Raw genomic sequence first — 23,067 nt, 5'->3', positions numbered from 1 at the left:
TGCTTTGTGATGCCGTTTATGGTTGAAGACGCTACGCACCTCAAATTGAATTGAATCCCAAACATATAAAATGTGGCATCCTTGATGCTAGTGTCGAACGCTTTGGTTTACACACTTGCTGAGCGCTGTAGTTGGAAGACGAGTCCACAGACTGGAGCGCAGCCATTATTCAATAATGTCTCCCTTCTCGCTCATGCTCTTAGATCTAATTAATCCTACAACTCTGAGCTTTTCAGTGGAGACTGAGATTGACACCAAGCAACAGTCAGCATTTAGCAAGTGAAAAATGATGCCAGACCACACTTGCATCCGATTCATATTTCATTCTGAACTGCATTAACCGAGGCAATCCAGAAACACAGCACAGAATGGAGATGTAATAGTATAATATTTAATAATATATATATATATAATGCTTATGATAAGTGATGGATGATGTTATGTGCTGTGCAGGTCAACACCATCAAATTCACAATGCAAACACTGACATTAGATCTACAAGTGAATGGTTTAAGTCTACAAATAAAGCATACACAAGTGGCTGAAGGGCAGCGACACAGGCAGAGGTAGGACTTAAATATTTATATGCTGGCAGCGGTTACAGGAACCATGTTTTACACTAATAAGCAGGTGTTTATAAAAGGTGTACAGTGGGTAAACAATAGAGATGGCCAGATCATCCATCAAGAAAACAAAATCTTTCCTTCTATGGTAGCTAAGCTTTTGCAGCCCTCCTGTGTTGCCGGAAGCTTTAAAATTGCATGAGATGTAATTCATTCATGCCCAAAGGCATGGAAAGAGAAAAAACACAATCTACTGGACTTGCTGACAATACTGTATGTTAAAGGCTATTATGAAGCTATCCTGGGAAATAGAAGAATGTATTAATGATGAGTGTAATACTCATACTTAATACTATCTGTATCTCCAGATATCCAATCCATATCAGTATTCCGAATTAAACCCGAAGTGGGCGTGGCCTAAAGCAGAAGGGTTTGTTTTTTTTTTGTCTTTTTCTTTCTTGCTTTTTATGTATTTGGATTTAAACATAGTGTAGACTAAACAAGAAGTTATTTTCTGAAATAGACATTTAAATAAAATTTAAAAAAAATGCCAATGATATTTTCTAATGAATTTAATTAGTACTGTTTTCCAAAATATAAACAAGTAGTCCACTGAGACGCCTGATCAGGCAGGGGTGATTACATGAACTCTGTAAAGGTATTGCTGTAAATGTGTCCTTCACGTTAATGAACGTGGTCTGTCTTTTTTTTTTTTTTTTGTCACACAAGTTTCATATCTGACCAAAAATACAAACTCATGAGCCTAGAGGACGAAAAACTATATACTATATATTGCCAAAGGTTTGTGGGCACCTAGCTATCACAGACTTGTGTGCTTTTTGAGCATCCTGTTCCAGATTTAGTCCCCCTTTGCTGTTATAATAAGCTCCACTCTTCTGGGAAGGCTTTCAACTAGATTTAGGAGTGTGGCTGTGGGGATTTGTGCTCATTCAGCCACAAGAGCATTAGTGAAGCATTAGGTCAGGCACTGATGTTGGATGAGGAAGCCTGGTGTGCAGTCAGCATTCCAGTTCATCCCAAAGGTGTTCAGTGGGGTTGAGGTCAAGGCTCTGTGTAGTTCATGCAAGTTCTTCCACTCCAACCTTGGCAAACCATGTCTTCAGGTTTGGACCTGTTAGCTCCATTGAAGGGAAATTGTAAATGCCACAGCATACAAAGACTTTCTGTACAATCGTGTGCTTCGAACTTTGTGGTAACAGTTTGGGGAAGACCCACATATGGTTGTGATGGTCAGGTGTCCGCATACATTTATAGTATATATTAATCCAACTTTACTAGAGCTGTGAGACCTGAAATATTAGATAAAAAGTCCAGTACGTTTCTTCATTTTACTGCCTTTCTGCACTTCACATGGTCACATGGCTGCTTTAATTCGATCAATTAAAAATAAATAAATAAATAAACAAATAAATAAACGCTCACTCGCCGGGCGTAAAAATACGGCGCACCATTCCATCTCACCACCATGTAACATTTAATAGATATTGATCCCTTTTCTTTTGTTTAATTGGAACATTCGGCTAATTATAATTTTAATTAAAAGCTGAACGGTGATCACTAAGGCTTTTTCTAGTCACCTTCACCTTCAGAAGCAACATAACCATACAGATTTATGTGACAGCATGACTCTCAGGTTAGGAGTTTAAAGCTGCAGTATGTAACATTTCTTAATGGTTTAAAAAGTGCCATTATTAGGTCAGGAGTATAAATGAGGAAAAATCAACTGGCTCTCACCCAGGGACAGAGAAGTCAGAGAAGTCGGGTTTGGGCTCAATTTGGTGTTTATTGACTCATACGTTATCCTGGGACAGTCTGAGGTCTAAAAGTCTCGCTAGTATTCTTGCTAATTTTCTGAGAGCAGTTTGAACCAGAGACACTGATTAATGACAATACTCCCCAAAAGCCAACTCATATAGAGAGCTGGTAAGCAAAAAGAAAGTGCGACAGAGCCTGAGCAAGAGAGATGATAAATAAACACTGGCTTAGCTCTCTAAAAGTGACCACAGCTCCAGAATTTAATTGGATTCGAAAAATAATGCGGCTTTTTTCTTGCTAATCGTCCAAGTTATTTTAGTGATTTGCATCAGATAATTATTTCCTCAGCAGACATTTTATTCGGCACGTCTTAAATACGTCTCGAGTGTGTATTGACTTGCCATTTGCTCCAATCGATCAATTCTGCATTGCGTATATAAAATATTCTTCCATTTTTGAGTTGCTTGCAAAAAGACATTTCTGCCAGAGAGGCCTCAAAGTTATGTACTGCTGCTTTAAATCCAGTTTGGTCTGATGGCCTAGAAGATGCTAAACCATAGGCAGAGCTGATCAAACTGTTAGACCATGTTTGTTAGCTGGTAAGATATTTTCCAGCTTACTTATTGCTTCAATGAATATGAATACAGTGATCCATGAAGGTTTGAGAGTTTCATATTGCATTACTGTTGCGTTATTTTATTAAGGATAACATATCTACAATGTAGCATTAGTAGTGGTAATTCAGAAGATGGTTCCTTTCTACCAACACGTTCCTGTTGGTTATTTTTGGCAGCTGGTCAGACAAAGGTGGATATTGACACCATGGAATTGACGCCAAAGTTGCTGTAATGCCACAAACAGCATTTACATTTATTCACTTTGGTGCACCCGAGGAAAAATACAATCCAAGCCGAGCAGTTAAGGGAACCCCACCCCACCCCAAAAAAAAAGCTGGCAGTCCTAAGATTTTAAACCAGAACTTTCTAGTCAATAAATACAGATCTTACTTGTCTTACCAGCACTTCCATTTCCCTCCACTTTTTTCGAGACAGAATATTTGCTACTAAATAACATGAAGCCTGAGAACTTTTCCAACTCTCTGAATCAGACAGAAGCTGAGATTTGTTTCGACAGGGGAAAAATACTTTATCAGATCTAATTTCAATCCATTTTCATCATTCAGAGATGACTTCTGAACAAGACAGATCTCCATGAAATATCTGTAGAACAGTAATATTTAAAAGGCTATACTACACAGCAAAATAAAGAAATATCCTGACAACCTGACGAATTGGAATTTGAAACCAATTTGAAACAGCAGAATAATAATTCAGCTGTGAATACAAACTGAACGGGAACGAGCTCCACTATTCTGGATGCTATCTATCTTTTTTTTTGCCTTGTATAAGGTGTTCGACAGTGTATTGATGGCGTATGACTGCATGGAGTAATAAGGAAATTTAAAATAGCGACACTAATAACATTATGCCAGGCCTGAACAGGTAATGATTCCATAAGAATCTGTAAGAATTTGTAATTAAACTCAAACTGAAAGAGCCTGAAAGTCGTGACACTGAAAGCCTGATCTATTTGACAGTGAATGTTACTTTATTAACAATAGCACAAAAAAAAAAAAAAAAAAAAAAAAAAAAAAAAGGCCTGAGAACCTAATTCAGTGATTGCTTTTTAATTTGGTTAATGCTAGCCAAAATTGGTAAATCACATGAAAAAAGGGGGCGGGGCTAATCTGATTCAAAGCTTGCATTAGCTTCATTCACCAACCACAAGAGTAATCTAAGTAACCCTGTAACTTACAAGTCGAAAGTTAACTAGTGAGAGCAGTGCAGGATGGCACGATCCAATTCCTGATCCTCCCGGAATATGCTGTTGGGTTTAGTTAGATAGAGGGATGTCAATCAAGTGTGCAATTAGAATATTAGGCCACATCCACGCTCACATTTCTCAGATCAGTTTGATCAGCATCATATTTCTGATATATACCATAGTGCTGCTGAATTCTCCAATCTGATTGGTCAGTATGTGTTGATTAATTTTATACAGTTTAATAGAGCTCTGACAGAAGTGCTGGCTGCAACACAAGGCTAATACATGACTGTTTCTATAGCAACAACTCATTCACAGGGACTTGTATGGTGGATGCTCCAAATTAACATTAATGTAAATTTTAAAAACATGACTAACCGTTTGAAATGGCGAAGTTTTCGGTAAAATGAGGACGATTCAGGATTTCTAGAAGGAGTCTTCAATGACGGAGCTTCGTTACTACATTTTCCAACAATGGAAAGTCTTCACGGTGGAGAGAGAGGAAAAACTAACTGGAAAGGTGCAATCTTTGGGAAATTGCTGTGGAATGAGAGGAATAAGCACACTTCAAGAGGTGCTGTTATTGGAAAATAATCAGCATTTGGATGGTAACAGTAACGCATGTTGTACTTCATGTCGGCGTGCACCACTACCTGTACAGGAATCTTAGTCTGTAAACAACTTGGAGAGCTATTTATATTTATATATTTTTATTCGGTCTTATTTGTGGTGTATATTGTGAGTTTATTGTGCATTTTTAAAGTCTTGTGAACTGTTAAGTCCCTGTTGCTCTTGTGTTGTGGCTGTTGTGACATCATACTTCCCCTAGGGGATCAATAAAGTACTCTCTATCTCGATCACACATCATCATCATTGACTATTTTCCAATAACGGCACTCCCTCAAGTGTTTAACCTCTTACTTATATTTTTTTTTATTAGAACCTTGCTGGATGTTTAACATGAATCCCATCTGTGATGTCGGCAGGTGAAAAGTTCTGCATGAACGACAGATTACAAGCACTGGGTAGTGTTCATCTACATGGGAAGCATAATATCCTAATTATATTATATTATTATTAGTAGTAATAGTAGTAGTAATGATTTAAAATGACTAGATGGAAAAACCTATGGTTATACGTTCTTACTACGAGAAAAGGAAAGTTAATAAAAATATATATTATGGCATCTCATCAGCTAGCACTATAACCGTAAGGCTGGTCAGTAGATTCAGGGATTTTAAAAGTCTTATAATATTCATTAGATATAAAACTACTGGACTGATATTGGACAGATAATCTTTATATAACACTTAAAAGCAGACATAAAAGCAAAACAGCAGCACATAATAAGAGCCATAATAGCCTATAGTGAAAATGTCCATCAATCACCGCAACTGAAAATGCAAAAGTACTGCAGATATGAACAGAAGTTTTATGTTGTTATACAAAATATAACCATTAAAAAAAAACAAACAAACAAAAAAAAACAACATTTGGCAGTCTTGTGAGGAACTCTTGATCCTCATGCTGTGAGAGATCATCTGCAGACTCATCCATAAGGTCACTGCTTAGAGAACACCTCCGGCTGAGCTAGTCAGGGTGTTAGCATGCGGAGTGCCAGATGACCCAACGTGACCTTGAGTGCTTGGGCAAATGGTTGAGTGAAATGGCCCATTTTTGTCTAATCCTGCAGTCCACTGGCTGAGCATCTTGAGAGCGAACAGTTTTAAAGTGTTTATTTAATTTTTTTTTTTTTAAAAAAAGGCCCGGCTTTACAGGAGAGCTGTAGAAATTTCTAGACTGCACAGAAGCTTTTTGTCACCAGTGACAGAAAAAGAGTTCACAAACGCATTTTTAAATTCCAAACTGATTTGGGGAAGGATGTACAGGGTGTATCTGTGAATTCTGCTCAGACGTAAAAGTCTTGATGTCAATGCAGGAAAATAAAAGTCATCCACATGCTTATAAAAATGTTAGCATATCAAACAAACAACGTCAGTAATAAATCATCATACAGGAAACCACAAAGGTTTTCAGTCTAATTAACTGAAAACCTTCGGTGTCCATTATTATTTAGTATATTATTTATTAATAAAATTCTATATTTAAAAAGTTCCTCATGATAATAGAGGCACGAGAACTAGATTTGTCGTTTAAGCTTTAGGCTCGGCAATATAAAAAAATAGAAGCGTCCGTCCATGAGGATCATTTGGCAAATATTTGAGATCTTCACCCACACACACACCCACACACACACACACACACACACACACACGGCCAATCATCCAATTAGGCATACACACTGGGCATCTTGTTGTCCCGGAGCTCATCCCGTTGCTACACTTGAGTGTGTTGATGTATCCACTGACGGAACTTTGTGAGTCGTGTGTAGACGCCAGGTTTATTGCGGCGCGCGCAGCCTTCTCCCCAGCTCACTATCCCACACTGGAACCAAATATTAGCCTCGGAGAGACAAACCAGAGGACCGCCTGAGTCACCCTGCACAACACACACACACACACACACACACACACACACACAGAGAGAGAGAAGACAAGATTATGTTTAACAAAAAGAACAGGTGGAAAAAGATAAATAAAAATGGAAACTGGAAAGATTAATAGAAGACAGTAAGAGGTGAGAACAAAAAAGTATATGGATAAATATTAATAGATAAGATAAAAGAGAAAGAACAGTAAGCAAGTATATAGGAAAAAGATTAATAGAGGAAAAGAGAGGAAGTAGATTGAAAAATTAATATGCAAAAAAAAAAAAAAAAAAAAAAAAGAGCCAGAAACAGGAAAAGAAAAATGAGGCATGGAAAAAGCTGAAATGAAGAACGAAACTGGAAAAGGAGATAAAAACAATATTAATTGAAGAGATAAAGGACAAATAGAAAAGGGGAATATGTTATATATATATATAAAAAAGTATAACATTTTCTGTTGACCTTGTATGTCATACCATAAATGTAGCAGCTTCTTTAGTTGTGTGCGAGCGTTACAAGGACTTGTTGGAAGTCTACATCGCCCAAAATCTTTTCTGTAATGATATCCCTACATTTTCAAATACTTGCTTCATAATCTCTTTTTAAATAACACGTTTCTTTTACTAGAACAGCAGCCCTGACAAAACGTCTATATTCATTTGCTTGTTTTGATGACATCATCGTTTCTATAGTAACTTCTTGATGACCCAAGAGTAAAAATACATTAAGTTTTAAAAACATTACGTTATTTAACAGTTAAAAAAACAAACAAACAAACAAAAAAAAACACAACAACAACATATAATCACTGATATGTGGACTTTTTCTCCAAGAAGACATTTATTTAACATTTATGGAAGGAGTCTCCAGTGTCAGTGCTTTGTACCAGTCAGTAAGTTTTCTGACAGGGGGAAAGTCTTTAAGACAGCGGAGTTTGCGCTTTGTGTTTCTCAGTAACGTGAAAAGCGTACAGTGGAACGTTGATGAACGAATGAATTCTGAAGTGTCCGAGTGAAATCTGAAGGAAAACGTCAGGACGTCGGTTTGTGAAGTGAATCTGAAGAGAAAGTGGGTCATGCAGCAAGACAACGACCCTAAGCACACAAGTCGTTCCACCAAAGAATGATTAAAGAAGAATAAAGTTAATGTTTATGAATGGCCAAGTCAAAGTGTTGACCTTAATCCAATAGAAATGTCGTGGAAGGACCTGAAGCAAGCAGTTCATGTGAGGAAACACACCAACATCCCAGAGTTGAAGCTGTTCTGTACTGAGGAACGGGCTGAAATTCCTCCAAGCCGATGTGCAGGACTGATCAACAGTTACCGCAAACATTTATCTGCAGTTATTGCTGCACAAGAGGATCACACCAGAGACTGAAAGCTAACGTTCACATACTTTTGCCACTCAGAGATATGTCATATTGGATCATTTTCCTCAAAAAAATACCTGACCAACTATAATATTTTTGTCTTATTTGTTTAACTGGGTTCTCTTTATCTACTTCTAGGACTTGTGTGAAAATCTGACGATGTTTTAGCTCATATTTATGCAGAAATATATCAAATTCTACAGGGCTATGAGAGGAATAAAACACTTCAGTGATGGTGAAAAATAATCACACTTTTTAAAATCATAAAGCAATAAATGTCCCACAATGAAGTGTTGGATTCCTTCATGCGACAGAAGAATAAGAAAATTTATTCAGCATCATTTCCTGGTAACAGTGAGAGACATAAACTACAATAAGGGGCCATGAACCCTTTTATTGCACCGCCCTAGATCTTACGCTCTTGAGCGGAACAATAATCTGCGCTACAGGAAAACATGATTCCGTTGCTCCAAGATGGCCGCCTCGAAAGGTTACAGCGTTCCGCCAAGCAGTGACTTTTCATTCGTGTTCATTACAGTTAGTCACGCATTACTCGGAGTAACGCCGAATCCTGTCTGTGTGAAATCACTGAAGAAATGCATGCGGTTTGAGGCAGATGGGTGAAAGACCTGATGTAAGTAAGTTAGGACTTTACACTAGTCTTGCAGCTCCGGAGCATAATTAAAGAACTCAACGTGTACTAGCTGAGCGAGTATATTTGAGGTGAGCAGGACACCGTGGACATTTGATTTGTTCCTTTTAATGAAACAAAACAGGGAAAGACAAATGAGCAAAACTGAAAATGAGACAAAAGGCAAAAAACGAGCGAGCGAGCTGATAATGAGTGAGAAGAGCTGTAGGTGGGTGAGGCACAGACAGAGAATTTAATTATTATTATGATGATCACTTGTCATCCATCATATCATACTTCTAATTTAGCCATATTATTTATTGTTCCATTTCATTTCGTCGCTATTACCCCGGAATGATTTGTTTTAGGCGTAATACAATTTCGCCGTTAATTACTTTGGCAATATTGCTGCGTAAACAGCGCAGGCAATAAAGCCTGTTTGGATTGGAAGCTGAAATGAGAGAACGTGAGCGGACGAGCCAGCACATGAGAGTGAATTAGACGAAGAGACAGACTGGGGAGATAGAGGAAGAAGGAAACAGACAGAGGAAGGCAGAAAGGGCCTGTCTGAGGGAAGCGGAGTAAGAGAAGGAGATTAGGGGTGGAAAGAGCAGACGAGTACGAGGAAGAGAGGATGAATAACAACACAGAGCAGAGAAGAAATTATGGAAATCGGGCTGATTTTCATATCAGGGAGCAGAGGACAACAATTATACTCCTGCAGCATGAGTGTGAACACGCACACACACGCACGCGGGCACGCGCGCACACACACTCACGCACTCCTGGAGAATGAGGTACAAAGTCTGGGTCATATTTACATTTGAAGGCTTCCAAAGAAAACACAACTGATTAGCTGCATGCCTAAAAGGCCAGGAAAATGCTTCTCACAATCAATTAGGTGTGGCTAATGGGTCTTTGAGTACAGTGAAGGAGGCGTGGCTTCTGTCTTCGTCAGTCATAGTGGAGAAGGCGTGATTTCTGTTCATCTGTCACAGTGGAGGAGGCATGGCTTCTGTCTTTGACAGTCATAGTGGAGAAGGTGTGGTTTCTGTATTCATCAGTCACAGTGGAGGAGGAGTGGCTTCTGTGCCTCTCAGTCACAGTGGAGAAGGTGTGTCTTCTGTGCCTCTCAGTCACAGTGGAGAAGGTGTGTCTTCTGTGCCTCTCAGTCACAGTGGAGAAGGTGTGTCTTCTGTGCCTCTCAGTCACAGTGGAGAAGGTGTGTCTTCTGTGCCTCTCAGTCACAGTGGAGAAGGAGTGGCTTCTGTGCCTCTCAGTCACAGTGGAGAAGGTGTGGCTTCTGTATTCATCAGTCACAGTGGGAGGGACACAGCTTATGTGTCTGTCAGTCAAGGTGGGAGGGGCATTGCTGTGTCAAGGTAGGAGTGGAGTGGGCGTAGCTTCTGTGTTTGCTGGTTGCAGAGGGAGGAGCATAGTCAAGGTGCAGAAGGCATGGTTTATGTGTCTTTCAGTCACTGTGGAGAGGGTGTGGCTTCTGTGTCCATCAGTTCCACTGAATGATGTCTGGCTTATGTTTCTATGCATCCCAGTGGAAAGGTGTGGCCTATGTGCCCATCAATCACATTGGTGACATCCGTTTGTCTGAATGTTGGCGTGGAGGAGGTGTGGTTTCTGTGTCTGTCAATCCCAGAAATGGAGGCATGGCCTCTGTGAGTGTCAATCACAGTGATGGAGGCGTAGCCTTTGTTGACATCTTTTTAAAACACTTACCTTATCCTTATGTATCCAGTTAAACCAGCTCTGAATCACGGCATATCAAACTGGTGTCTGATTTCAATTTTCATACATTTTAATTTATTGCTGATCTTTTATTAAGATAAAATCCCCCAAATCTCAGAGAGATATGAACTTCTATAAGACTTTCTCATACAGTAACAGATTTTACTGCCTTAATTCTAGCTGGATTTAAATAATGATGTCTTACTCAATTATGCCTCGATTTCAAGAATGTCCTGATTAAATTAACATTTAAACTCCACATCAGGCAGTGCGTGGCAGAAATGTTCATGTACAACCATTCAAATTGATAGATATGTCCATTTAGTTTAACACAAAGGGAGAAAGATAGGGGGAAAAAGCTAAAAGATATGCGTTCTGTCACAGAGATAATGAGAGAAAAAGAGGGGAAGAGGACAGTCTGTGTCAGCAGTGCAGCAGAGATGGATGTTCTTTTATTATTTCATGGCATTTCTTATAAACAGTTCTTGTCATTTCAGTGATTATTTGAATATTGAATGTAAACTAAATATGCTCATGCCAAAAAAATACATTTTAGAGACCATATAAAGAGAACTGAGAAAAAGAAGAAAAATGTGTGTATATGTACAGTTTATGCATATATTTTACCAATGTTTAGTGTGTGTGTGCGCACGCATACCTGACAAGCATCCACACCTCCAGCAAGGAAGCCGCTGCACAACATGCGTGAAGTCACTTGACCCTCCGTTACCAAATCACACACTGTGTCATTAATGATTTTCACCTCTGCTTTTTGCAGAACTGTTGCGGTCTGTCCTGGAATGAACACAAACACACACACAGCTTTGATCTTTGATTCCAATATAAATGTGACTAAACTTGGACTCAAGGTAAGCTGAGACAAAATGCAAAAAAAAAAATGTCAGAGAGAGAGAGAGAGAGAGAGAGAGAGAGAGAGAGAGAGAGAGAGAGAGAAAATGCACTTTGTACAGAATAGGGAGCACCATTTCAGCACAAGCAGGGAGACAGAGATAGAAAACAAGAAAGGTGACAGAGGACAAAATATAACTAAATAAAAGTAAGCTCACACACCTTCCTTCACACACAACCCTCCCTGAACACCTCCCTCCCTGAACACCTCCCTTCACACACCTCCCTCCCTGAACACCTCCCTTCACACACCTCCCTCCCTGAACACCTCCCTTCACACACCTCCCTCCCTGAACACCTCCCTTCACACACCTTCCTTCCTGAACATCTACCATCACTCACCTCCCTCCCTGAACACCTCCCTACACATCTACCATCACTCACCTCCCTCCCTGAACATCTACCATCACTCACCTCCCTCCCTGAACACCTCCCTACACATCTACCATCACTCACCTCCCTCCCTGAACACCTCCCTACACATCTACCATCACTCACCTCCCTCCCTGAACACCTCCCTACACATCTACCATCACTCACCTCCCTCCCTGAACACCTCCCTACACATCTACCATCACTCACCTCCCTCCCTGAACACCTCCCTACACATCTACCATCACTCACCTCCCTCCCTGAACACCTCCCTACACATCTACCATCACTCACCTCCCTCCCTGAACATCTACCATCACTCACCTCCCTCCCTGAACATCTACCATCACTCACCTCCCTCCCTGAACACCTCCCTACACACACAACCCTCCCTGAACACCTCCTGTCACTCACCTCCCTCCCTGAACATCTCCTGTTACTCACCTCCCTCCCTGAACACCTCCCTACACACACAACCCTCCCTGAACACCTCCCGTCACTCACCTCCCTCCTTGAACATCTCCCTTCAGTCAACTCCCTCCCTGAACATGTCCCTTCACTCACCTCCCTCCCTGAGCACCTCCCTTCATTGAATATCTCCCTTCACTCACCTCCCCTCACTGATCTGCATCCCTGAGCACCTTTCTTCATTCACCTTACTCCCTGATCACCTCATTACTCACCTCCCTCCCTGAGTGCCCCCCAGCCAGTCACCCAGCAGGGCATCCCAGGTGGGAACACATGTGAGCTGGAGGGTAGACACACTGGATGAACAGTGCTGGAGAACACCAGAGGCTCCTTCAGTTCCAGTACTGCAATGTCATTATCGTATGTCATCTGGTTGTAGTTCATATGCGTGATGATGGTCTTCACCTCTCGCATCTGCACATCTTTTTCCTCCTTTTGCTGATCATTCATACCGCTGTATGTCATCCAACTCGATGGCTCACGGTAGCTATGGATGGAGAGTGGAGAGGTTATCCTTAAAGCCTTAACAATTGTAAGATATAGAAGAAGAGAAAGTGAGATTGAACTGAACTGGTTTTTATTATTTGAGGTTTTAGTATTTTTGATTTTGGATATTTAATGTCTTCAATATCTAAGAACTAGCGTTGGGTCCGAGTCCACCTTTGTCGAGTTTGAGTCGGGACCAAGTCCTTAACCAATCGAGTCAAAGTCTAAAAGGGGCCAAGTTGGACTTGATTACATTACTATTTTAATCTTCACAAACCAGTGGCAACATAAGTGTAGTTGACATTTCAATGATTTGATGTCTCTCCCCGACAGTTATATCTATAGGCTGAGAGAGAGAGAGAGTACAGAGTAGAGTTACATTTAGCAGCATGTCATAACAACAAGCTTCATGCTTTATTACTGCTTTTAATCAGTCTATGACTGACAACAAACTCATTTCTGAACACAGCTCTGTTCTTGTAACTTTTTTCATTAAAAAAAAAATCCCTATCAGCAGGCTTTATGATATTTACTACATTAAGAAGTACATTTCACATTTAACATGAAATTCAAGACTGGAATCACCAAATGCTAATGTTTAGGGGTGGGCGATATGACTACGATCTTATTTCACAATAATGAAACGTTTTCTCAGGTAGATCTACCAGTAATCAAGTAAGAAATACTATGGAAATTGAATAAAGCAATTAAATGTAAAATAAAACAGACTTCACTGTATGACATATACAGTGATTCTTATTAAATTTACTGAAGTTATTCAGTCAAAGGAGTGAGTGATTGATGTTATCTTTGTTTTTTGTTGTTTGATGAACATTAATGAAACACAGCAGAAGGTTTATTAGACTGCTGTGACTGTAAAACCTAATGCACAGATCCATTATGCTGTATTGACACCACCCCCGATTTTTTCCTGTTTACATTCACTTAAGACAAAACCAACCGTGTTTGCATGAATACTCGGCCAGACCTGCATTTTGACATGATGTGTGTGTATTTATTTGACCGTCCAAACCGCAGTGAGACATTCGTTAATTTCTTGTTATCTTAATTTTATGCCGACATCCCACCCTGCAAAAACTCATTTGAACACACAGACAGACATACATTTTATATATAAACACACTCATTTTTAGGCATTCTGTTGGTAGTCTCAATGCTAATAGCTAAATGCTAAATGTGACATTAAAATGTGTTCTATTATATTATATTCGACTTGTTTAGTATTTTTTTAAAAATATTCTATTACAACTTTAAGCAAGTCTACAGGGAGTTTGGCCTCATCATGCAGGACATCAATAGAGTAGCTCCTTAGCAGCTGGGCAGCTAAATGGTATGCACTGCTTTACACTATCTCATTCACCCATTCACACACACCAATGGTAGCAGAGCTGCCATGCAAGGTGCTAACTTGCCATCAGGAGCAACTTGGGGTTCAGTGTCTTGCCCAAGGACACTTCGGCATGTGGAGTCACGCGGGCCGGGAATCGAACCGCCAACCCTACGATGAGTGGACAACCCGCTCTACCACCTGAACCACAGCCACCCACAGTTTAGGCTGCTAGTTTAAATAACCTTAGCTATGAACAAATGACGCCTTTTGAACTCAGCGCAACACGTCTTTTACAGTCACGGGCAATGAAGTGCGTTTTGTATTTCCTTTTTGTTTTTTTGGGACACTCTGCCATGACGCTGCATAACAGTGATACTGAACTACACCAGTACACTGAACTGATGGATGAACTGAAAACGAAGAGAGAGAGAGAGAGAGAGAGAGAGAGAGAGAGAGGGGTCCATTTTAAAGTCCGCCCACAGAGATAACTGATGCTGTAGGTCTAGCTAGCAGAAAGAGAGACCAATCAGGATACGCTTTCAGTTTCGTCACTCGCTCGCTGCCCCTACTATTAGAAATTTTCTGGTCTCTCGCTTGCTCTAAAAAAAAAAAAAAAAAAAAAAAAAGATTTCCGGGACATTGTATATAATTTGCAGCCGCCAGTGAGCCGCTACCAGTATATGGGAGACTCCGGGAACTTCCGGGAGAGGTGGGATGTCTGTTTATGTTGTTATTGTTATATACTCTGGGATCGAGAACCCCAACTCTACTAAGAGCTCTTCAAAATCCAAATCTAAATGTTTTCTTGAGCTAATTTGAAACTTTTGCTGCTAAAATCCCTTGAGTCCTTTTTTTTTTTAGGAGATTGTAGCATGGCATTTTTTCTCTCCAAGGCCCATGAAGGAACAAAGTGAAACACTTTAGTGCATTTCACACTTTAGCACACCGCTTCACACTGTCACACTTTAGTGCATTGTTTTCCCCATCCTGGTTTTTTGAGTCCCCTTACACCGCATATTTCTGTATTTCTCTGCTCTAAAACTCATGTGACACTGCGTGGTAATGAGCTGAAAAGCAGCACAACAACAGTGAAGGAAATCTGAAGTCCTGGGCAAAAACAGCTTTAGTGCTCCACCTGCTGGAGAGGCTTCTGAAGTACAAGCTGCACGATGATTTAAGTATGGGATGATTTGCAGCATTCTTACTCACAGGGACTTACAGAGTGTTGAGATAGGGGGTGCTGTTCCAATTTGATACGGACGGCTACAGGAAGCCAGTGGAGGGAGATGAAGAGGGGTGTGACATGGGTCCGTTTGGGCTGGGTGAAGACAAGGCGTGCTGCTGCATTCTGAATCATCTGAAGGGGTTTGATGGAGCTGGCTGGGAGACCCAGGGGTAGTGCGTTGCAGTAGTCCAGTTCTGATATAAGATCCTGGACTAGTAGACTTGTAAGTTGACACCACATAGTCTAAGCCAGATAATTAACAGTCTAAAATTCACTGGTATTTAACAAAGAAAAATCTAGAACTATGAATACACTGATGCTGTGAGGAAATGTTTATTTAACATTTTATTTGGAAGGAGTCTCCAGTTTCAGCGCTTTGTAACACCGTAAAACCATAATGGTCAAGTTTTCCTCCACGGGAAAGATCAACACTTGAGATCAATCTTTCTGCAGGTTTCATCTCCAACCAAAATCTAACACACGTTTTAGTTGTTAACTTCTCGAGGCTTCTAATAATTAGACGGTCAGGTGGACGTGATTTCGGTTGGAGCGAAAGTCTTCAGGAAGGTAGATCTCCAGGAACAGGGTTGGTGACCATTGTGTTACATGTTGCAGCTTCTCTGTAAGGTGGATTATTTGTGTTATTAGTGTCTTATAAATTCAAGAGAGGAAATGACCATTTATTGCCGTTTTAACGTTGACCTGTTAAAGGAACCTGTTAGAATGGATAAAAGGCACAATGTTTCATTCTTTAATAAATCAAAAAAAAAAGAAAAGGAATTGCGCTGTTATTAGAAAATGATCCTCGGGGCACTTTGAGTAACTCTCTATCGAACTTTCCCATAACAGGATGCACCCAAGTATGTTATACCGTACAGTACAGTAAAGGTATGAACATTTCTGCACTCAAGCAAAGATTAGATTTTTTTTATAGACATAAACCTCCATCATATCAGACACCACATGTTTTGTTTAACCGACCGCCTTTGGGCATAGACTCTGAAATATAGATTTTTCTTTTCGACTTACGAAGGATCTCCAGTCATAAAGCAATGAGCGGCACTGAGCAGCCATTTTTTGGAGATAACGGAGGCGCCACAGACGTGCCCACTGGTTCCGTAGTGTAGGCTGACCTGCCATGGCCATTCACCCACATCAGCATTCTGCCCCCCAACAATCCGGTTGTGTTTGTATGGTCGCACCCCACAGCCTGAAACAAACAATCAAACAAAAATAAATAAATAAACAAACAACAACATATATATATTAAAATATATAAAATAATGAGCTCATTCTTTGCCCCACTCTTTCAGTACTGTTGTTGTTGTTGTAGCTCTGTTATTTCCTTTAAACTATGTACAAGGACTTGCTAATTAGCTAGCACAACTAGCTGGCTTGTTTACAACGAATAACGTTAATTAGCTACCAGAATAAACTGTAGTCAGGTCATCTGTGAAAATACTCCATTGTTGTCCAACCTCTAGAATAAGTGGTTATAATATTCAATACGTGTTTTAACAGCTCAATACTAGGGCTAAATGCACTAAAGCACCTGAATCAAACCATCAGCTCATTACTGATCAGTGTGAGGTCAGTGTGAAAATTAGAGCGGAAGACATCATTAAAAAATGATGCTGAGGCTAACAGGGAAGCAGTGATGGACACTGACTCACCACAGCCCTGCTCATCAGAACCATCTGAGCAGTCGCTGACTTTATCACACTCGGCGTTGAGCTTGTTCACACACTGGCCGTCTGCACAATGGAAGGTGAAATCTGTGCAAATTCCAGCAGCTGGAGGAGGGAAAAAAAAAAAAGAGAGGTGATGATAAATGTGGGGGAAGAAAATAAAATCTACCTCCAGTATACTGCAATTCCTTGCTTTCGTTTTCCCTCGTCCTTCGTTTCAGTCTTCCTTCCTTTCCTTCCTTCCATTTTCATTCCTTCATTTCTGCCTTTTCATTCCTTCATACCCATCTTTCTGCTTTCACTCCTTCCTTTCTACCATGCGTTCCTTGCTTCTTTCTTTTCTTCCTTTCTGTCCTTTTCATTCCTTCATTTCTTCCTTCCTACCCATCTTTCTGCCTTTCCTTCCCTTCTGTCCTTCCATTCTTTCCTTCATTTCTGCCTTTTCATTCCTTCCTACCCATCTTTCTGCCCTTCCTTCCTACCTTCCTTCTTTTCTTTCCTTCCTTTGTCCTTTTCATTCCTTCCTTTGTCCTTTTCATTCCTTCATTTCTTCCTTCCTACCAATCTTTCTGCCTTTCATTCCCATCCTTCCTTCATTTCTACCATGCCTTCCTTGCTTCTTTCCTTTCTACCATGCCTTCCTTCTTTCTTTCTTTTCCTTCCTTCCTTTCTGTCCTTTTCATTCCTTCATTTCTTCCTTCCTACCCATCTTTCTGCCTTCCTTCCTTCCTCCATTTCTGCCCTTCCTATCTTTCTACCATGCCTTCCTCACTCCCTCCTTTTCTTTCCTTCCTGTCGGTCCTTTTCATTCCTTTCCTTCCTACCTTTTCATTCCTTCATTTCTGCCTTTTCTTCCTTCCAACCCATCTTTCTGCTTTTCCTTCCTTCCTTCCTTCATTTCTTCCCTTCCTTTCCAAAAATCTTGAGTTCTCCCTTCCTTCTGACCAGGCCTTCGAAGATTTCTTTTGCCATTTAAATAACCTAATCAAGTACTATCAAACCTTACCCAACAGGACTGAGGAAAAACAGAGCGGCGATTCAAATATCTACTGTTAATACTTTTTAATTCAATTTTAATGGTCAAAGCAGAAGTGACATAATTTCCTGTTTGCTGGTACAGATTTTAGAAACCCTGTGTTAATTATCCATCAGATACAGGCAACTTAAAACGTTGTAAAGAGCCACATTTGTCCCAAAGACCACCCGTTAAAATAAAACGCTGGCTTCTCTTTAACAGCACAGCCAGAGACACGTGATCCATCAGAACTGCTGATCAAATATATATATATATATATATATATATATATATATATATATATATATATATATATATATATATATATGAGACACAAACTGAAGGATGATTCGATGTGATGATTCAACTCCGTAAGCACCAAGCAAGTCATAAACTTTTACCACTTGTCTGTTCGTTCTGTACATAACTGAGTCAAAACTGGCAGCAGGTGTACGCCTACCAGCAGCTCATGAGATCATTCTGAAATGAGCAACATACAGCCATCTGGACACTAGTGCGTCCTGTTTGTGCTTTAAAATGAACAGCAGCCGTTAAAAAAAAAAAAAAAAAAAAAAAGTAAACTTATTCAGAACAAAGCAGATGTATCAAAAACATTCATCCACCCAAAATGGCTCGACGATTCATACGAAAATGAGTGACTCGGTTATGCTGTGGGGGAATTTTACTGGCGTGTTCTGAGGTCCAAAGTTGGCATGGTTTAATGTGGATGAATATGATGTGAATCACAGGATATGGCCTTCACAATCACCACGTCTCAACGACTCAACCCAACAGAACGTCTACGGGGGATGTGTTAAGCCGGGTGCACACGGTGCGATTTTTAATAGTGTGTGTGTGTTGAATTTTAATAGTGTGTGTGTTGAATTTTAATAGTGTGTGTGTTGATTTTTAATAGTGTGTGTGTGTGTGTGGATTTTTAATTGTGTGTGTGTGTTGGTTTTGAATAGTGTTTGTGTGTTGATTTTGAATATTGTGTGTACTGATTCTGAATAGCGTGTGTGTGTTGATTCTGAATAGTGTGTGTTCGTGTGTTGATTTTGAAGTGAGTATGTGTGTTGATTTTGAACAGTGTGTGTGTGTGGATTTTAAATAGTGTGCGTGTACTGATTTTGAATAGTGTGCGTGTATTGATTCTGAATAGTGTGTGTATTGATTCTGAATAGTGTGTGTGTGGATTTTGAATAGTGTGTGTGTTGATTCTGAATAGTGTGTGTGTATTGATTCTGAATAGTGTGTGTGTGTTGATTATGAATAGTGTGTGTATTGATTCTGAATAGAGTGTGTATTGATTCTGAATAGTGTGTGTGTATTGATTCTGAATAGTGTGTGTGTGTTGATTATGAATACTGTGTGTTGATTTTGAATAGTGTGTTTTGATTCTGAATTGTGTGTGTTGATTCTGAATAGTGTGTGTTGATTCTGAATAGTGTGTGTGTATTGATTTTGAATAGTGTGTGTGTTGATTTTGAATAGTGTGTGTTGATTCTGAATAGTGTGTGTGTATTGATTTTGAATAGTGTGTGTGTGGATTTTGAATAGTGTGTGTTGATTCTGAATAGTGTGTGTGTTGATTTTGAATAGTGTGTGTGTGGATTTTGAATAGTGTGTGTGTTGATTTTCAATAGTGTGTGTGTGGATTTTCAATAGTGTGTGTGTTGATTTTGAATAGTGTGTGTGTGGATTTTGAATAGTGTGTGTGTTGATTTTGAATAGTGTGTGTGTGGATTCTGAATAGTGCGTGTGTTGATTTTGAATAGTGTGTGTGTGGATTTTGAATAGTGTGTGTGTGGATTTTGAATAGTGTGTGTGTTGATTTTGAATAGTGTGCGTGTATTGATTTTGAATAGTGTGTGTGTTGATTTTGAATAGTGTGTGTGTGGATTTTGAATAGTGTGTGTGTGGATTTTGAATAGTGTGTGTGTATTGATTTTGAATAGTGTGTGTGTTGATTTTGAATAGTGTGCGTGTATTGATTTTGAATAGTGTGTGTGTATTGATTTTGAACAGTGTGTGTGTGGATTTTGAATAGTGTGTGTGTTGATTTTGAATAGTGTGTGTGTGGATTTTGAATAGTGTGTGTGTTGATTCTGAATAGTGTGTGTGGATTTTGAATAGTGTGTGTGTATTGATTTTGAACAGTGTGTGTGTTGATTTTGAATAGTGTGTGTGTGGATTTTGAATAGTGTGTGTGTATTGATTTTGAATAGTGTGTGTGTTGATTTTGAATAGTGTGCATGTATTGATTTTGAATAGTGTGTGTGTTGATTTTGAATAGTGTGCATGTATTGATTTTGAACAGTGTGTGTGTGGATTTTGAATAGTGTGTGTGTTGATTCTGAATAGTGTGTGTGTATTGATTTTGAATAGTGTGTGTGTTGATTTTGAATAGTGTGTGTGTGGATTTTGAATAGTGTGCGTGTATTGATTTTGAACAGTGTGTGTGTGGATTTTGAATAGTGTGTGTGTTGATTCTGAATAGTGTGTGTGTATTGATTTTGAATAGTGTGTGTGTTGATTCTGAATAGTGTGTGTGTATTGATTTTGAATAGTGTGTGTGTGGATTTTGAATAGTGTGTGTATTGATTTTGAATAGTGTGCGTGTATTGATTTTGAACAGTGCGTGTGTGGATTTTGAATAGTGTGTGTGTATTGATTTTGAATAGTGTGTGTATTGATTTTGAATAGTGTGTGTGTTGATTTTGAATAGTGTGCATGTACTGATTTTGAATAGTGTGTGTGTGGATTTTGAATAGTGCGTGTATTGATTTTGAACAGTGTGTGTGGATTTTGAATAGTGCGTGTATTGATTTTGAACAGTGTGTGTGTATTGATTTTGAATAGTGTGTGTGTTGATTTTGAATAGTGTGTGTGTGGATTTTGAATAGTGTGCGTGTATTGATTTTGAATAGTGTGTGTGTTGATTTTGAATAGTGTGCATGTATTGATTTTGAATAGTGTGTGTGTGGATTTTGAATAGTGCGTGTATTGATTTTGAACAGTGTGTGTGTGGATTTTGAACAGTGTGTGTGTATTGATTTTGAACAGTGTGTGTGTATTGATTTTGAATAGTGTGTGTGTTGATTTTGAATAGTGTGTGTGTGGATTTTGAATAGTGTGCGTGTATTGATTTTGAATAGTGTGTGTGTGGATTTTGAATAGTGTGTGTGTTGATTCTGAATAGTGTGTGTGTGGATTTTGAATAGTGTGTGTGTTGATTCTGAATAGTGTGTGTGTGGATTTTGAATAGTGTGTGTGTGGATTCTGAATAGTGTGTGTGTGGATTTTGAATAGTGTGTGTGTGGATTTTGAATAGTGTGTGTGTTGATTCTGAATAGTGTGTGTGTATTGATTTTGAATAGTGTGTGTGTTGATTTTGAATAGTGTGTGTGTGGATTTTGAATAGTGTGTGTGTTGATTCTGAATAGTGTGTGTGTATTGATTTTGAATAGTGTGTGTGTTGATTTTGAATAGTGTGTGTGTGGATTTTGAATAGTGTGCGTGTATTGATTTTGAATAGTGTGTGTGTGGATTTTGAATAGTCCTTTGTGACTGTTGCTTATCAGACTGTACGAACTTGATCCCCACTGTAAGCCATGTCACACTGTAGGATCTCAGTTGTCATTGATATCGGACTGTACGACGGTCAAGACGTGAAAAACGGACGCACACGAGAAGACTCGCACGGAGTAGGACTGCATCTCAAATCTTCTGATTCTGCCAGAATTTAATCGGAGGAACAATTTGATCGCGACAGCCATTAATCGGTTATCGGGAAACACGTCGAACTAGCGATCAATGACGACAGATTTTGCTCTAGGATTATAGGAATCTTTTAGGATTCTCAAAATTTATCCCAGTCGACCAAATCGTGGCCAAAATCATACAGTGTTAATGCACGTATCTATGAGTACATCAGGGCGTCGAAAACAGACCCTCGGTGGAAAACTGAAGTCTTCATGCCATCAAGTCTGTCCTGTCTTCAGCAAAGATGATGGAAAACAGAACTTTGCAGAACTTCTCCTACTGTGAAACGTGTTCTGAGCACTCTAGGTGCACTGAAGTGAATACTCTGATAGTCATGTTGAAGCATTGAAAAGCATCGCAATGATGTTAAATTAACAGATGGGTGTGTGGAAATTCACTTACACTCTTTACAGGAGGCCTCATCGCTGCCATCTGCACAGTCTTTCTTCCCGTTACACATTACAGTCTGAGGCAAACAAGTGCCATCTCCACAACGGAACTGACTCCTCCCACAGGCTACAGAGAGAGAGAGAGAGACAGAGAGAGAGAGAGAGAGAGAGAGAGAGAGATAGGGCAAGAGAGAGAGAGAGAGAGAGAGAGAGATAGATAAGGAGGGAGAGAGAGAGAGATAGCGAGAGAGAGAGATAGGGAGAGAGAGAGACAGAGAGAGAGAGATAGATAGATAGATAGAGGGATAGATAGGGAGACAGATAGATAGATATGGAGAGCGAGAGATAGATAGAGAGATAGATTGGGCGAGAGAGAGAGATAGATAGATAGATAGATAGATAGATAGATAGATAGATAGGGAGAGAGATAGATAGATAGATAGATAGAGAGAGAGGTGTATATATATAGATAGGGAGTGAGAGAGAGAGAGAGAGAAAGATAGATAGATAGGGAGTGAGAGAGAGAGAGATAGACAGATAGATAGATAGATAGATAGATAGATAGATAGGGAGTGAGAGAGAGAGATAGATAGATAGGGGGACAGAGAGATAGATAGATAGATAGATAGATAGAGAGTGAGACAGAGAGATAGATAGATAGGGAGTGAGAGAGAGAGATAGATAGATAGATAAGGAGGGAGAGAGAGAGAGCGATAGCAAGAGAGATAGATAGATAGATAGATAGATAGAGAGAGAGAGAGAGAGAGAGAGAGAGATAGATAGATAGATAGATAGAGAGAGAGAGAGAGAGAGAGACAGTGAGTGAGAGAGATAGATAGATAGACAGATAGATAGATAGATAGATAGGGAGTGAGAGAGAAATTGTTTAAATAGTTAATCATCCATCGATGGTAACCACTGTGGATCCAGAGCCTTTGTAACACCAAGTATAAGGTGGGAGAATTTGCCATGGATGGGACACCAGTCCATCTCAGAGCACCACC

The 23,067-nt window shown here is 39.6% G+C and overlaps 1 protein-coding gene across 2 annotated transcripts in view; it reads right to left on the bottom strand.

The window, feature by feature from the left end:
* Positions 1–5,447: 5,447 nt before the first annotated feature.
* st14 (ST14 transmembrane serine protease matriptase) overlaps positions 5,448–23,067 on the bottom strand; it is a 68,773-nt gene continuing 51,153 nt past the window's right edge. For both annotated transcript variants that reach the window (XM_053646629.1, XM_053646630.1), the window contains exons 14-19: positions 22,077–22,190; positions 16,880–16,999; positions 16,236–16,416; positions 12,360–12,631; positions 11,054–11,190; positions 5,448–6,662 (exon numbers count right to left, since the gene is read on the bottom strand). In XM_053646629.1, the coding sequence (XP_053502604.1) occupies positions 6,501–6,662; positions 11,054–11,190; positions 12,360–12,631; positions 16,236–16,416; positions 16,880–16,999; positions 22,077–22,190 (986 nt within the window). In that variant the 3' untranslated portion in view covers positions 5,448–6,500. The remainder of the gene's footprint in view (positions 6,663–11,053; positions 11,191–12,359; positions 12,632–16,235; positions 16,417–16,879; positions 17,000–22,076; positions 22,191–23,067) is intronic.

This window comes from Ictalurus furcatus, chromosome 17, assembly GCF_023375685.1.
Source record: "Ictalurus furcatus strain D&B chromosome 17, Billie_1.0, whole genome shotgun sequence".
Classification (NCBI taxonomy): Eukaryota; Metazoa; Chordata; class Actinopteri; order Siluriformes; family Ictaluridae; genus Ictalurus; species Ictalurus furcatus.
This window is presented reverse-complemented; position numbering and strand designations above follow the sequence as displayed.